General features: G+C 35.8%; 1 protein-coding gene across 5 annotated transcripts in view; it reads right to left on the minus strand.

Annotated features, from left to right (window-relative positions):
* Positions 1-223: 223 nt before the first annotated feature.
* The window catches only part of APAF1 (apoptotic peptidase activating factor 1), a 39,014-nt gene continuing 21,218 nt past the window's right edge, over positions 224-18,019 (minus strand). For 3 of the 5 annotated variants that reach the window (XM_082308198.1, XM_082308200.1, XM_082308199.1), the window contains exons 15-27: positions 17,545-17,676; positions 15,473-15,598; positions 14,193-14,354; positions 13,754-13,882; positions 12,836-12,961; positions 11,852-11,971; positions 9,220-9,345; positions 8,730-8,855; positions 6,907-7,026; positions 6,451-6,576; positions 5,567-5,692; positions 4,977-5,123; positions 225-1,860 (exon numbers count right to left, since the gene is read on the minus strand). In XM_082308198.1, coding sequence (XP_082164324.1) covers positions 1,717-1,860; positions 4,977-5,123; positions 5,567-5,692; positions 6,451-6,576; positions 6,907-7,026; positions 8,730-8,855; positions 9,220-9,345; positions 11,852-11,971; positions 12,836-12,961; positions 13,754-13,882; positions 14,193-14,354; positions 15,473-15,598; positions 17,545-17,676 — 1,710 coding nt within the window. In that variant the 3' untranslated portion in view covers positions 225-1,716. Of the gene's footprint in view, positions 1,861-4,976; positions 5,124-5,566; positions 5,693-6,450; positions 6,577-6,906; positions 7,027-8,729; positions 8,856-9,219; positions 9,346-11,851; positions 11,972-12,835; positions 12,962-13,753; positions 13,883-14,192; positions 14,355-15,472; positions 15,599-17,544; positions 17,677-18,019 lie in introns of all 5 variants that reach the window. The other 2 variants (XM_082308202.1, XM_082308201.1) reach the window with 2 other exon arrangements.

Here is an 18,019-nt window from a genome sequence, read left to right on the forward strand (position 1 = left end):
GACTTCAGTTTCCCTTTGTTCACTTTTTTCCTCCATCCTCATATTTAATACTGTTGCTTACCCGTGAAAGTATTTTTGGTGTAGTTTGTAAAGCAGCATTATGTTTAGATTGAGAATAAAACCACAATAAAAGACAATAAAAGAGGCAGCACTCCCCCCTCCCTTCTACCCTGTAAAAAAAAGCACTCAATAACTCAAATTCATTTACAACTTTGGCCAATATTGCCTGGATTATCTTTATTGAATGCTGTACATCTTTAGAATATAAAACATCATGTTTTTTCTATTGAATTTCTTCTCTTTATGTTTCTGCCAGCAGTACTTTGATTATACCAACCCGTATTCAATAGCACCTTAGAAATCGTGGAATTTCAAGTTAAAAAAGAGGAAAAACTGGTGATTGTCAAAAACAGAGGAATACTAAGAATGCATATTAAATCTTCACTCAAAGTGAGAATTTAATTATTCGATATCAGTTGAGACACTTGCTAATGTGCTTTTTACAATCAAGTACTTGGAGTGTTCTACTGCAAACTACAAAAACATGAAACCCATGATATTAATGCTTGTGCAGTTGCTTATAGCAGTTGACAGGCAATTTGCTAGAACAAGACTTACTAGGTACCTAAGAAAAATCGTTATCTAATTATTCACAAAAGATATGTCAAGTATAATTAGTACAAAAAGTCAAAATTTCAACCTTCTATTGAATCTATAAATATATTGTAAAAAAACCCCTGAAAAACAAAAAAACCAAACAGAATATCACATATTACCAGGCAAGAGATCCCTGTGCATAGAATCCCATGTAAACAAAGCTGATGACAATAACATGTCTCCATAGTATAAACTGAATGTAAATTCCAAAAGGAAAAATAACAAAAATTCACACCTTCTTATGTTTTTCAATATATAGCTTTTAAACTATTTCCATTCTCAGCTTAGCTGATTACCATCCTTTGATTGGAAACGTGGCACAATCTCTTCCACTTCAATTGCTACATCCTTTCAGATCTTGCCTTGAGAAAACAAGACTCAAGATGTTCCCCGTAATAAGAATAGCTCATATGTGTTACAACGCACTTTATCTCCACAGCGTTAGAAGCATGAACGTTCTTACCACAAGCGGGAAGCACTGCTGCTGTAAACTGAACAGCTACTTGATTTGCTTTGAACGTCAAGCACCAAGACAGCTAGTTTCATTTTTCAAATTAACCTGATGTTCCTGATTCTTTCCATTCTGTACTAAATGAAAATCCTTGCATCACAGTAAAAAAAAATTTTTTTTGTACCTTACACACTTGTGTTCATGGCTAGAGAGCATTTAGCCATCAGCCTGGCTAGAGAGCATTTACCCATCAGCCTTAGCAAAAAATATAATTTCAAAGTATTATATCCTTATTATTTCTTTACTGCTATTAATATTAATTTCAACTAATATGAATAAATCTTAATATCATTTCTTTACAAAATTGTAAGCAACATACTTAAGATGCAAATCAAGACTTAAGGATTATAACAATGCTTATTAAAAACAAGATTAAATCCTAGTTCATTTGAAAAAACATGCATAAATGTACATAAATATACATGAAAGCATCATGAATTCAACAATGAAATATAATTCACAGCTTAATGAGTGTCAGACAAACATTTAGCAGAATTTTGTTTCCAGCTCAAAAAAATGAATTATCTTTGCAGCGTTCAGCGCGTTAATCACAACTTCTGTAATACATACAGAATGCCAAGATTATCAACAGTCACGTACACTTCGAAATTAGGGGACACATGTATCGACTTGAGGTTCGTTCCATTTGTGTAGAAGGTTTGTAAGGATTCTCCAGTAGTTACATTCCACCACTATAAAAAAATAACAACACACTTTCAATTAGCTGAAAGAAGCTTAGAATAAATTCTATAAACAGGCTTAGCATGACAAACCCAGTTGACTGCTTTCCCCAAAGAGGTAGAATTAAAAATAAAAATACAAGCAATCTTAAGTAGAAAATGTTTAGGACCAGTTACTAGAGATATAAGACTTTCAGATGAAAACAAACTTCAAAAAGACAGAAGCTGTTCAATTTCAGGAAAGCATACAAAATAATAAATTCAGGTACTGCCCCTTACCCCATCACAAAATGAGATCAGACGTAAACTGTAACACGTCCAAAATGCAAAAAATTATGTATTTTTATATAACCAAATGAATACATGAAACACATTGCCAGACAATATAATTGAAACTATAGCTGGATTTGAAAAAAATAGCTGGACTCCTAAGAGGATCAGTGATGTACACAGTTGAAACCATTTGCAGTTTTGTTAGTAGGACAGACTTTTTTCCAGTGAGACTAGAATTTTTTTTTTTTTTAGAATATACAGTAAGCACTAATAACAAAGATACAGAGAAACCTTCGACCATCAGTTTAGTCCATGACTGTAGACTGAAATTTCACATTTCTCAGAAAAAACGTAGACCAATGCAAAACTGAACCAAATGCAACCCAGCACAAAGCTGTTACTTGATTGTTCCAATAAGAAGTCTACCCTCTATTCTTGCAACATCTGAGTGCAGTAGCAAAACAGCGAAACAAATTACCTTCAGCTTTGATCATGTATAAAAGCAGGTGGTATTACTACTTTTTAGCTTACTCATCCCATGAAATATGTATCATCATAATTGTGTGCATAACACAAATTTGCAACTACACAGCTATAATGTTCTGATTAAAAACACCTTTCCTAAAGTGTCTGTTATTTGATGGACACCCAGGGTGGGAAGGGGGGAAGGAGGATCTTAATTAGCTCCTGAACCTTTTTTGGTGGATAAACGATCAGGTGCTGGGCCAGTGGGTACCACTCACACAGCAAATTCAACAGTACATAGCTGGATGCACCTCATCTATGAATAAGATGACTCATTTGTTTAAAGCTGTCTTCCATGTAACTCTACAATCCAACTCAGTCCAGTTTCTAGAGGTCCAAACTTCTGAAATGTTTTAGACTTTCACCGACTAGTATCTCCCTACAAAAGGGGTGCATGCGTGTGTGCGCGCTTTCATGCACATCATACACGTCCATCTGTAGATCTTGAAAGAAAAGTAGAAATACAACACTTTGAGAAGACGTGGTGATTGAATCTGGTCCCAATGACTGGAAAAAGGCAAATGCCATACCTATTTTCACAAAGGGCAAAGAATATGCTGGGAACTACAGGCCAGTAATCTTCACTCCAGTGTCTGTGATTATTATGCAACAAGTTTTCTGGAAGCCATTTCAACTCACGTGAAGGACAAGAAGGTGATCACGAACAACTAGCACAGATTCACCAAAGGTAAATCATGCTGAACCACCCAATTGACTTCTACTGACAATAATGGTGGCTCTGCAAACCGCATGACAAAAGCAGTGGATGTGATTACCCTTGACTTTAGCTAAGCCTTCAGCATGGTCTCCCATAGTGTCCCTATAGTCAAACTGGAGAGATAGAGACTGGATGGGTGGAATACAAGGTAGGTAACAAACTGGGGTGGCTGCTGGATTCAAAAAGTAGTAGTCAGCAGTTCAGTCACTGTGTGTTGAGCCCCACACTAGTACAAGAAAGACACTGACAAACTGGAGCAAGCCCAGCACATGGTCACTGAGATGGCTGGACACCTAGAACAGGTCTCATAGAAGACAGACAGAGCACTGAATGTGTTTAGCCTAAAGAGAAGGCTGCTAAGTGCTGTCTTCAGCTACCAAAAAGAGGGTTACAGATGACAGAGTCAGACTCTCCTCTCAGGGCCCAGAGGCACCCCTGTTGGAGTGGGGGCCAAAACTTGATGGGGCCAGGCCCTAAGCAACTTCACCTAACTCTGCAAACTGCTTCTAGCAAGGGGCTGGACTAGATGAGTTCCAGAAGTCCGTAATGTCCTAAACCATTCTATGACTCTAAGAAGCATCACAACACCATACTGTGTAACCACAAGACAAAATGGGAATGAAGCTAGAAACACGATGCATGTCTTGTTCTTTAATATGAAATGAACGTCAGAAGATGTTTTCAATGCTAAATTAGAAAATTCAACGGTCTTTGTTAAATGGTTACTAACTGACTTCGAAGAATTAGTCTGGCAGCATGTCCAACAGCTAAACACTGACCATCAACCAGCCTCCAGCACTCAGGAGATGAGAACTCCACAACCTGTCATTTCACATACACACACAGTTTCTACTAACAGGTATTAGCCATCGCATGAGGGGGGGGAAAAAAAAAACAACAAAACAAAACAAAACAAACAAACCAACCAACCCACAACATCATAAGAAATTTACAATTATGAAGAACCAATTCACAGACTGAAAGACAGACCACCTCTTCCCCTTCCCAGAAAATCATATGCCCAGTAGACGTCTGAACCTATGAAAGACTGATGACAAGGCTGATTTCCTCAGTTTCAACATGCCCTCTTCCAAAGATTACTTACAGAATGTCTTTCCAGGCAGAAAACTGTCACTTGCAATTCCTTCTGAATTTCTATTTATGAAAAAATTTAAAACTCTGTATCTTTAAAAAAAAAAAAAAAAAGCCTGACATAGAGCATTTTTCTGCTCATTATAAAGAACACAATTGCTGCTGAAATTGTGTGATTGTTAAGGAAGACAAAAAAATACTGGGATCTTTTAATATTAAAGATATTGATGAAGGACATTGCTAATAGAAATCTGAAGCTAATAAAAATGGAATATATGGAGTTCAAAAACAAACTGCAAGCCTGAAGTCTGAATTCTTAAGAGACCTTTTCAGGGGGCTTTCATATTTGGAAAGAAAAGGAGTGAAAACTGCTAGACAGTCATGAAAACTGAGCAGCTTTGTGTGAAGTAAAATGTTTCAGTTTTTTTTTCTTTGAATTAGTCTGCATTTTCCTTTAGAATTATCAGAGTATTGCCATTTAATTAGGTATGTTAAGATATTTTATTATTTCAAGGCTTACCTTAAGATAGCCTCCAGATGACACAAGCATTTCACTGTCAGGAGAAAAGGAGACGTCTGTTACCCAGCCACCATGTGTTGGTTCTTCTTCATCTACCGTAACCGGGGAGCAGAAGTGAAGTAATGTACCTGTTAAAATATCCCAAATCTAAAAGAGAGAGAAGATTATGTATATAAGTAAACTTAATGGGGAAAAAAATCTCCAGTAAGGAAAGCTGAAATTTATTTTTCTATATTAGAGAAAAAAAAAGCCTTGTAAATAAGCATTCTACTTGAAGTGACAGAATAATCCAAAAAATTAATTCTTCTCTTAGAAATGTATCATATATGGAGGATTTAATCACACATGCAATTCACAGTAGAATTATTAGTAAATCATGTGAATCAGTTCCTGAGCATTCATGGAACATAAATCTATCAATATGGTTACAAACTACTGTCTCATGTGGCAAACTTTGCTATTTTCAACTCCCTGATGTTCACCACAATGCTAACGAATCAGACAGGCAGAACACAAACTGTGAGAACTCTTCTAACTGTGAACTGACTATCAGTTGAATTATAAAATAAACAGCAAGGTTAAAGCAGTACCCTTATTTCTCCTTTGTCATCTCCAGTGGCCAATAATTTGTTATTAGGAGAGAAAATACAGCACCGCACACAGGCTTCATGACCTTTCAGCTCATGAAGAACAGATGAACTTTCAAAGCTCCATATCTAAATGGAAAACATTACAGAAGAGTGAAAAACAAAAGTTCAAGAACAATGATGACTGCTTTCTAAAAAGGCATTAGTATTCAAAAGTACGAGACTTTTTGTATATATGCATATATGTGTGTGCATTTATGTATGTATTATACTGTAGTCTGTTTTTACTATCTGAATCACACAAGAACGCATTTGCTACAAATTACTGAACCAACTGCGAGTGTATTTTTTTCTTTGGAATATACTCTGTAATGAAACGGATTCATTTACAATAAAGTTTAAAGCTGCTAATAGAAAAAGGATTCATCAATCAATTTAAAGCTATATTTTAAAATTCTAATGGGGCAGCCCCAAAATATTACACAGTTCACTTCTTTTTGCACCTTGCTTCTGAACAGGATTACCAGAAACTATGGACAGCACTTTCACTGGAAGTTCCAGAAATTTTTCTTAACTTAGGTTTCCAAATTAAGAATGTTAGGCTATTAACAACTCAATACGGAGAACTAAAAAAAGTGTTCTGTACAAACTTGTGCATTAAACATGCATTTTATTTGTACAGAAGTCACCAGGACAGCCTCAAGTTATATCCAAGATCAATTGTGAATGACTAATGGCTTTAGAAACGTGTTCACAGATACAGGAAATTTAACACTAGAAATACAACAGGAGAACTTAAATAATAATTACCTCATAATAAAAAAATATAGCACACATTTCAGCACAAATAAGGCACCATTTTTATATTTATACAGAAAGTAACCGACCTTTGCAGTTTTGTCAGCAGAGGTAGATGAAAATTTACTACCATCAGGTGAAACAGCACAGGAAAGAACAGCACCTCCATGGCAAGCAAAATCTTTTTCTATGTTTCCAGTAGTGATATTCCAAACCTACCAAATATATAGGAAAAACAGGTTACTTTTGTAACACTGTAAATGGGTTAAAAAACCTGCCTCTTACACAATATAGGAGACAAAGCTCAGCTACACGGTTCTAACATGGCCAACATCTTGCTATACTTACTGGCATAGTTAAAATACAACAAGAATGTAAATCTTACTAGAAATAGAAAATGCAAAATTGTGACTTAAAAGTCAGCTTACACTTTAGGATCAATCCAATAAAAAGTGAGTCAACATGAAGTGCAAGAAATATCAAATGTTAGAAGGGACAGTAAAATGTATTTTATGCAATTTGTCAGTTCACAGCCTTTTATTTACCTTAACGGTTCCATCAAATGACCAAGAAAGAAGTTTTGAATCTTCCAGAAGTCTAAAATCCTTGATTGCTTCCTTGTGCCCTCTTAGAAATATACATTCGTTCAACTGCCAATTCCATACCTAATCATAAAGATGGAATACTTTTAAAAAAAAAAAATTTTAATGGCAAACATAAGTTAAGAAGAATGAACTAACTGATTGATTTTTAAGTCACAGGAATAATAAAACGTTCTTATGGAGGTGACAACTAATTAAAAGGTTAGATATTGAAGATAGCCATAGCAGAGACGCTGAAGATTGAGAATGCCATAGTATTTAATAGTCAACCTATGAGAGAGTTCCTTATAATACACACATAATCTGACCTTCAAAGTGAATTTGATGCTTAAAATTCACTGCTAATTTAAAAAGAAGCAGCAAACCAATAATTTTCTAGACACCCCAGAAGTTTTGGGTTTTAAACCTTTGATTATTGCAACAAATAGACTTCCATCATCTGGTAGACCTCATATTTTCCATACTTAAATTAACTGTATTTTATATTTTTAAAGCATATTTTTAATGAAATGCCATTTTGGTTCGCATTTTCATAACAAAATGATACTTCTATTTTTAATTCAACTATTCACTGAAAACTGAAGACATGTCATTTTATTTTACAGAAGCTATTGAGCATCAATTTAAACGACAATGATTTAAGAGTTTTCAAATTAATAGGTTTTCTGCATCAAAGAAAGAACAGAAAGCAGAGGTATTCAGATGACAATCTGGAGGCTTAACTGAGGCACTGTCCACTAGAGGGAGCTGAGGACCCAGAAGAAAAGCTACCCACGGTGGACCTGAAAGATGGATCCAAAAGCTCATAAACTGGTGAGCTGTCTGTACTGCTTAATTGACCACAGTGATGGCACTCAAGCTAGCTTCAGATCCACGAGTTCAATGCAGAGTTAGAGTGAAACAAACACCAACGTGAGATGCAGCATAGGTTACACTTATATCAGCAAGTAGGTACAACACTGAAGTTGGAACAGATTTGGTGCGCAAAACAGTGCTGAGGACCAGCACCCACACATGTTTTGGAGGTTTTACTTCAAACCAGCTCAACTTTTGTTGTGTGGACTGAATGCTTATTAGTAGCTGGAGCATGTGCTCTAGTTTAGGAATCCTGTCAGCATGCCTGCAACGGCGCTGCAGTGCAAACTAAAGCACAGTAAGCATAAACGATCAAGACGTCCACTTCAAAAGTGCATCCCTGAGGTGAGCTAAAATGCTAATATAGACACACCAGAATGCTTCTCTGGAGCCAATCTACCTTGCTGAGAGGCAGAGCTTATTAATTTGAGACTACATTAGTGCAGCCATTCTACTTCTAGCTAGTATCTGTATTCAGCACTGTACTGGACTAGGTAGACACACCAGCCCGCTTAGAGACAGGTCTTTTTACCTCATTCCTTCAGACAGTGTAAGCAAGCCCACTGACAGACCTACCATATAGAGACAGTGCTGGGTCACATCCCAAACCCCTCACTTATGCACTCAGAACTGTTGAGTTATCTGGTTTGAAAATTAACGTTCCTTTCCTCTGTCTTAAAATAGTTGGTGCCTTTCTGTAATCCACAGCATTAGAAACAGAAATTGTGTAACATTCATTATCACATAAGGTATAAATAGAGGCTACAGTTTCTACAGTCCCTTGGCCCAAGATGGAGCAATACAGAATACAGTAGTCATTTACTGAGTTCACATTACCTATAGTATATAAGATATTTTTAAATAAATTATAGAGTAAGTTACAACATAATCTTTTTAAATATCTTCCAAACCTGTATAACTGAATCATGAGCACTTGAAATGAGAGTCTGACAGTCAGAGGTAAATCGACAATGCTGCACAGATGTCCTGTAGGCCTCCTGGGACTTCAGAACTTTCCCATCCAACAACTGTAATACCTTTACAATGAAGAATGCAATAATTACATTTATTTTACATACTTGAGGAAAAGGAAGAAAAGAACATGCAAATTCTTTTTGAAATAACACGAGATTGTAAATACATGATTCTTGGTCAATGGATTGGAACAACCAAAAATTCATATTAGCTTAGTCCTTGGTAAAATGAAATTCAGAGCTACATTATTAGCATTAGCTTTAAATTATTGTCATTTAGGCATCACTCACAAATGTAAAAACTTTAATGTACTATGTTGAAGAATATTATTGTACAAAGTCAATCAAATGACATTTCTTTAAAAAGAAAAAGCACCAATAAGGTTGTTTTCCTACTATTTTAAAAATCAAATTCAGGATTTAATACCTTTATTGTTCCACTCTCCTGTCCAAAAGCTGCAAATTTAAGATCTCCACTTAAGCAACAGCAGGAAATGGGGGATTCTTGAGCTGCTGTATGCATAACAACACTGTCTGTATTTCCATTGATAAGCTGCAAGATTGGAAGTTAACTAAGTTATTACAATATTTTAAAATTTAAACTTAAATAAATTACAATACAGAGCTACAAATGCTAAAGAGAACAGTGTACCAGTTTCAAACTTTGAGTTACAAGGATCAGTTACTTTCATAAACCAATTGCTTTGAAGGTCAGTGCAACTATCTTCATAGAACGCTCTCTGAACAGGACAAATTGGCAGAAGGAAACATCTCAGTATTAGAAGGCATTTTAAAGTTTGTCTGACTACAGAAAACAGTAACTCAAAATGCTACTCCCAAATTTCAAAAGCCATATAGCGAGCTTCACGCTCAAATTTACCTTGCCAGCCAGATTCTACAGGTCAATTCAAATGAAGCATAAAATATTTTAAGTGCCTCCTGTAAGCATGACTTTAAACTTACTAGCACACACAATACACCAAATCTCAACTCAGTATTGCCCTCAAATCAGTTCCCCGGGGGGGAAAAGAAAAAAAATCTTTAGAATACAATGATTTACAAACAAAGTTTAAGTTTAAACACTTGACACTGGTAGCTTTCTAAAAATGAACACACTGCACATCAAAAGGTGACTAGGACCCCAATTCTGAGAGATTACAAATTACCAAGGGTAAAACCTCATGGTTGCAAGAAAAACTACTTTTAGAAATGTGATAGCAGATATATACTGTAAAATTACAGTACACATGCTGAACAGTCTTTTCAGTCAATTTCCCTTCTTGCACAAGAGTGAAAAAAATCTATTCTCTGTCTACAATGGAGTCTTCTCTCATGACTGCACCTCTACAGGATATCAGAATACTGTATTTAGGGCAGAAAATCTAAGCACCATCTTTCCATCTAGGAAATGGTTCAAGTAAAGTTACAATAGAAACATACTAATCATAAACAAACAGATTGGGTCTACTAATTCAAATGAGAGCCAGACTACACCATTACATAGTAGTTGCTACAGATTTTACAATTCAGGAACATTAAAAAGTAGTGATGATCCTAAACTGCTCCCCACACATAAACAGGTGTAACTCCTTTTGCTGTGGTTTCTCCCATCTCTTCACTGCAACAGATGCAGCTTCTCTTTTCTCACATATTATTTGTTCACATAAATTTTAGTTTCAACATTGACCGCTTTCTGTTGGCTCAAAGTCTGAAATCTTTGTATTGCCAAGGCTCCACTGGAGACGCTAACTATTTCCACATCTATATTCCCCACTATTCAAATATCATCACCATTCCACTTAAGTTTTTTTTTTTAATATGATTTTTAGGTAAAGAACAGGCTAATTTATTGACAGGACAGACAAAAGAAGGAGGACAGAAAATAATCAGGAAGAGAGAAACAGGAAGTACAGGGCAAACAAGAAAAAAAGTTTCTGCAAAGGAAGCTCTCATTCTAATAACAGCCTAGGAAAAGGTGAGCATCTCTTAGGACTAGAAATAAAGGCAGCGGTCATGCTGATTAGCCAGGGTTATATAGCTTACATGTTTGCCTTCGGCCAAATTAGGAGAAGGGACGTGACCCTACACAGAAAGATTATCTGCACAGTGTCGCTCAGTGCAAAGCAGCAGAATCTATTCCAACACTCACCTATACATCCAGCAGTAAGAATTCATTGCTTTCACAGTCCAGAACAAAGGTTTATTCCTATTCAGATGCTGCTTTAGGCTAAACACCTGAAATAGCTACCTCGTGGCCAAAGATATGGCATTGCCCATTTTGTGGGTTAACACGCAATCTGTTTGCGTAAGCAGCATTCTGCAACAAATATTAAAGTGTTTCTGCTTTTAAACAGTTACAACCAGGTAGAAGCATAATCTGAATGAACTGTATTGCCTTCACTTCAAAGAAAGTCCTCTCAGCTGACTTTATTTGATGTTATTAGAGAATCACGGTACAAAAAAGATGTGCATGCATTTGCTGTCATGGAATGGAAAAATATATTTTGGATGTTAGTGTACTTATTACTGTGGACCACTCCACCAAGTAGTAAGAGTGTATCCACTATTAGTATTTTCTTTAGGCTATAAAAGACCCCATGCTCTCCTAAGGCTATAGGTAGACCTTGGCTCACACCTTTCATTCCCCCAATTTGAGACGATTCCTTCAGCTGTCACACAGTAGCTCTGATGCATTACGTACATGTGCTGCGTAACACCTGGTTGATACGCGCTGCACACGTTACACACTGCTACACACAGCTAAGCCACTTGGAGGGCACACAGCCTCCCCAGTCGTGAAGAGAAAACAGTTTTGTTCCTCTGCATCCAGCTTTAGTTTTGGCATCTATGTGGAAATTTCCCCTCAAACTTCATTTTTTGCTTACTAAACCAGGCAGAGCCTCTAAATATAAAAATGTTATCATACATTAAGAGTCATCTGCTACAGATTCAACTGTTGAAAGCCATGAACAAGCAGTTCTTTCAGTGCTTCCTCCATTTCCAATTGAGATTTGCAGATAACATTCAAATGTACTAACATATTGAGAAATACGGCTTACTTGTAAATGCTTCTGATTGTAAATTGCTAAAATCATCACTTCATCATTGTGAAATACAACATCTAGTTCACTTTTTAGCACTGCATCAGAAGACTTGCACACCTTCTTTGTTTCCCAAATCTGTTAAAGAACACAGTATTTCATTAGTTTTATTAAAGAACAAGATATAAAACTTACTGAGTAAGAGTACCTGTAAACCAAAGTCTTATAAGCTTGCAAGTAACACTGATTTTTTTAAATCCACGAAAATTATGCTTCTGCTATTTTTATTTACTAGGGAAAGTTGTGCAATTACTATAGTGATTCCAAAAAATGAAACAGAACTAATTTTTTCCAGGCTGACTAGCAGACTTCCCTGTGTTTAGGGTCATAGCTATAAAGTCCACAATTTTCTCATGCAAAGAAGAGCATTAAAATCCAATTACAAAAAATACAAAGTACAGATTTCTATACTTTAACTGCTTTCAAAATTCCAAGAATGTAAGTATTAACTTGGGAGAAAAGGAAAGGTTACTTTGGTAAATGATAGTTCTACTTTGACAGGTTTTAATGAGGCATTACAATTACAGAAATCTATCCTAAATATTAACATGCAAATATATCTAACAATGAAAGTAATATCAAATCTGATAGGATCCTCAAAAAAAACTTCATAATTCCTGATTCAGATAAAATCTAAAACAAAATAGGAGGTTACAATTACTCTTGAACAGTCACTGGACTTAATAAAATCATATAGATATACAGTAAATTTAGATATACGGTAAATGAAGTGAAAAAGCCAGTTCATTTTACTGTATATATAATTTTATAATTTTATAAAAAATATTTAAATTTATAAACATACATAAATACTAAATATATATCATATATAATATAAACATAATATATTATGTAATTTTATAATAACCTATTCCTTAAATGAATAACTTAATAATATCTATATAAATACACATTTTTCGAAAAAGAAAGATGTCGTCTTACGCGTATTGTCTGGTCATCAGATGATGTTAGAAATAAAGATCCATCTGGTGAAAATGTCACACAGTGAACCCAGCTCATGTGTCCCCTGCAATATGCTACTTTCGATAAAGATTTAATATTCCATAACTACAACAAAAATATGAAGGAAGAACTCAAATGGATTTAGATGGCATTTACAGGGAAAACAGTGCAAAACAAGTAGTATACTTAATTACTATTTCTTCTAATATTTTCTTTTCATTCTGAAATCAGGTGTAACAAGAATTGTGCCTGCTTATCACATTTCGATGGTCAGGGAAATTGAATCAGCAGCCTCTTTGACTGCTATAATTTTAAAAGGGGGGGGGGGGGGGCGGGGGGAGAAAATTAAAAATCACTCACAATGAAAAAACAACAACAAAAGACCACACACAAGTTCAACTGACCATGTAGAGTGCAGAAACAAAAAAAACCCAAACAACAACAAAAAAAAAAACAACCCCAAAACTGATACTTGTACAGGCTTACTCTAGCTGTGCTAATCACAAACTCATTCTAGCTGTTTTATTCCTTTGTAATGAGTTGCCATATTCTGTAGCAGCATATAGAAGGAGAGGGGGTTTTGTTTGAGTTAAGCAATGGGAAGGCCTATACTCATGAGAGTGACAACAGTAACTTTAAAGAAATTTAGTAGCCTAGTCTTTTTATGTAAATGTGAGTTGTGTTGTTCAAAACGAATGTACAACTTCGAAACGTTATTTCCCAATTGATATTTTACATTTCAGAAACAAACTATTAAAAAGAATGAAGTACATTGAAAGCCTGCTAAAATAGCTATGTTTGTTTTACCTCTGCATACAAGAAAGTATTAAGACAAACATAACATTTTATATTACAAATAGTCTTTCCTGGTATACTCTAGCAAAGACAATCACTTACCTCAACAGAACAGTGAGACAAAGCAACTGCTACTAACTCATCACCAGGACAAAAGTCACAGTATTGGATTGTACTGTGATGACTTACGATGACTTCAGTTAACAAATTGCATGTTTTAACATCAAAAAGCTGTGAACACATAATTACATCAGTTAGCACCCAGTCTGTATGACTTCACTATACACAAATAGGTTATATGCTCAACAGCATACATTCTTGAATTTAGAAGGTGTTTCTCTTGGTCAACAAGTTTGTTGCCCACATATTTTTACTTTACACACACTTGAAACCAGGCACCTTCTATTTGAAACATCTTAATGGCCTAGAATTTTATCTTTAATCATAATTTCTAACTAGATGGTCTTTAAGGTCCATTCCAACCCAAACCATTCTATGACTCTATACTACCTCAAGAAAATTATTGAAGTGAGGTACTTACCAAAAGCTTATTTTTGGCAACTACCAAAATCATGTCACCGTTTCTGGACCAAGCACAACATTTTACTAAAACATCCACATCATCTGGTGACTCATCTGCATTTTTGAAGAAATCTTTTATCTCAATACTTTTCAGTTCATTTGCTGAGCGCGCTTCCCAAAGCTGCAATAAAAAGTAAAGGAAATACACAAAATCTCTTTTTACTGATGTGGATACAGGATACAACAGGGGAGAGCTAACTCCCAACCACTTCTAAGGAAGAAGGAAGATGGGGATAGAATACAAAAAATCCTTTGCTATTTTTCCCAGTCAAGAAATAGCATTAGAATATTCACAAGCCCAGACAGCTTAGACAAAAAACCAACCAAACAAACAAACAAAAAAAAACAACCAACATAGAAAAAGAACCCAACAAAACCAAAAAAAACAAAGAGTAGCACTCTCCCTGGGTTTTTCCCTCCTATCATTCCAGCTACAATACTGTCTCTTAACAGAAGAATAAAAACAAAAATAACACCTGCTCTGCAACTCTATTAAAAGCCCGCTCACCATGAGAAATCTGGTATACATCTAACTTTGCACCCTAATTTCATTGAGACACCTGTCAAAAGTCTACTGAATATTTCTGTTCCCTCCACTACAATTTTCCTTCTGAATGACAACTACAGCAACTCTTCTTTCCTGATTTAGCAACTCTACAGAAAGATAACAGTGTTTTAAGAACTGCAATTCTGAAATAGCATAGTTCTGTTGCAACCAATGGCAATAAAAAGAATATTTACTTTCTGAGGAAAAACAAAACATAAACCTCTCAAGTCTCTTCTAGTGCATACGTGAAAAATGGCACATAGAAATTGCTTTTAACTTTTATGTCTACTGATATTCATTTTCAGAGATGACAGAACTTTCAATTAATCTAAAAGTGGTTTGTTTTTTTTTTTTTTAAACAAGTTTCATTCCCTCCCCCAAGTTTCTTCCCCTAAGTACATTGGGGGGGGGGGGGGGGGGAAGGAAAAAAAAGATGGTGAAAAGTAAAGGATTCAAAATGATGCTAGCTAGGATTTATTTACAACTACAGGCACCCAACTGTTTTTCCCTGGTACTGGACAATTCATTTCAAAATCTTGCATTAAAAATGGGACCAATAATCAACTCTTTCAGTATTTAATTCATTAAAACTGACCATGCAGACACAGAGTTTTCTTATACATATTTTGCATTTTATAAAACAAAAAATCCATCATCAAAACAAACAGTTGATTTAAAAATACACTGCGTACCTTTACTGTTCCATCTGTTGAGCAGCTAGCAACATACTCATCATTTGGTGAAAATCTACAGTGACTGACGGAATTTACATGACCCATCATCGTATTTCTACAATACTTTTTGTTCAAATCCCAAAGCTGCATGAGAAATAAACATATAAATATCATTATATTCATGGATTATTCAAAGACAAATTGTTCATGTTCTTCTCAAAATCATGCACTGGCAACCAAAACCTCAATTCTTTTTTCTTAGTTTTACCCACATGCTCATGGACTTGATCCTGCGCCCCAGGCTACCCCACAATTTACCTCCATCTGCTAATGTGCATGAAAACTATTAACATCAGAATTACATAGAACTAGTTAGTTAAACTTTCTGTACAGTGCAGACAAGGCCCTTGAATGGCACAAAGTTACGGAAAGTTTCCTCAGACTGAGGAAGAAGCTTCCTCTTGCCTCTATTCCCTTTCAACTTTGAAGTTCAGACTTATGTGGCTTATACATAAAAAAAAAAATGAAGTCCCTCAGGTTAGTCTTGGACAGTCTGAATATCATTCCTGCCACATCAACACTAACAAAGTTAAAAGAACGTTCCATGGTTTTTTGTTAAGGGCTCCTCCTCCCCACCCCTGTGACACACACTATTTTCCAAGCCTATAGCCCACACTTCCATTCTCTGTTTCCAATTTTTTTTCCCTTTCTCCTACAGAAAAAAAAAAAAAAAATCATGCATGTGACTGTTCAAGTGAGAGCTCAACAAGAATAGTCACTTGTACGGTGTTCTCTAAAAAAAATCAGGCCCTTTGGATTACTGTGCATACTTCAGTTCTGTTATTCATTACTCATGAAAGTGTCAAACACTGTCTAAAATCTTAACCACATTTACAGTATAAAAATCATCATTTTAAACAAGTCCCTTCTAAATCTACCTGTTCCAAGGTGTCAGTCTCAGACAGCAAATGCATCTCCTGAGACATCCAGGAGGTCAGCATGAAAGCCTCTTCTTTCCACCCTGACATCAGATCGTAACTGTATTTTACCTCTGGTTTACACACAAACAGAAGCTCTTGCAAGACCTCTTCAGATGAGACTTCACATTACAATTAAAACACCTCACATCCTGCTAGCTACAGCTGGAAGAGACAGTTGCCCCCCCCCACTAACAATCTCACTCCTTGCTGTCTACCCGCAACAGTTCTCTTGCACTGGAACTGGACGATTCAGCCACTACAGGGAACTAAACAAGCAGAAAACCAATCCCACCAAACAGAGGGTTTTGCCAAGTTGGCTCCTTGGACCATACCACTGCAGATCAGCACATGCACTGCAACAAAGGCAAGAATATGCAGCCAGGGCAGTAGGACCATCATCTTCAGTGTCAGTTAACTACATGATTTGCTTAGTTGTACTGTGAAATTGCACTCTTATTTGCCACAATCTAGGTCTTACTTGATTCTTCTGTTTTCCCCCTTCCCTCAGATGCAGACTTCAGTTGCCTGGTTTCTGTTCTTTCTGTGTATACATACTGCCTCCCAATCTGAACAGTGCCAGCTGGTTAACCTGACAAACCTCTTGCTTTGATTACTGTTATTTTGTTGGCTTCCACCTTCATTTCTTTATTATGTCCAACCATTTTAATAAAAAAAATGTACTTGCTACACTTCCATAGTGCTTTCCCCCCCCCCCCCCCCCAATCTTTCCACGTCCAGTTTTTTACGTTATTAATGTTTTCAACCCTAAATTTCTGTCTTCATTTTTCTTATGCTGTTTTTAATCAGGTATTTCACTCCCATATGCTCCCATTCCCATTCCACCCTCCAAAAGCTTTGCCAAAGCCCTCACCTTCATGCCCTACCAATAGAGGACTTGCCCATTCTCCTTCGCTGAGCGCAAACATTCCTGGTCTGCCTTGTTGAAATCTGATTACAGAGCTGTAGTCAGTACTCTTACTCTGTTGCCGTCTCTCTTCTACCAGGCTCATTAAAAAAAACTTAATTTATAGTGTTTAAACATATTTATACATCAATAATTATCCTGTTATGATAAGCAGCATGAGAATAATCTCAACCTTTTCCACTTACTTTGATGAAAGTGTCGTTTGAGCAGGTGGCTAAAAGATACTGACCACTTCTGTTATTGAACTGGCAGCAATTGACCTGCTCTGTGTGTTCTTCATATACACACCTACACTGGCCTGTTCTTGAATTCCAGATCTAGATAGAATTGAAGAATGAAAAAAGACTTTTAAATGTATTTAAAGTACTTAATTTAAAAAATCTAAACTATGTTGAAATACAGATAAAGGCCTAAAACATCTTAATAACACCTCAAAAATGTTTTGAAGATAAAAGGGAAAGCATATTTATTTACAATTACAAGAAGTTATGAGAGGAAAGGTCATCATTCAGATTAGAATCTGATAAATACTGGAATTTCACGAAGGTTTTGCTACAATACCGAGGAATTAAAAATTCCAAATAATTTACATGTAACAGAAAAAAAAAAAAAACATAAAAAAAAGAATTATGGATACATTCATCTCATGTGATGGACAGG

This window comes from Platalea leucorodia (assembly GCF_965183815.1).
Source record: "Platalea leucorodia genome assembly, chromosome: 4".
NCBI lineage: Eukaryota > Metazoa > Chordata > Aves > Pelecaniformes > Threskiornithidae > Platalea > Platalea leucorodia.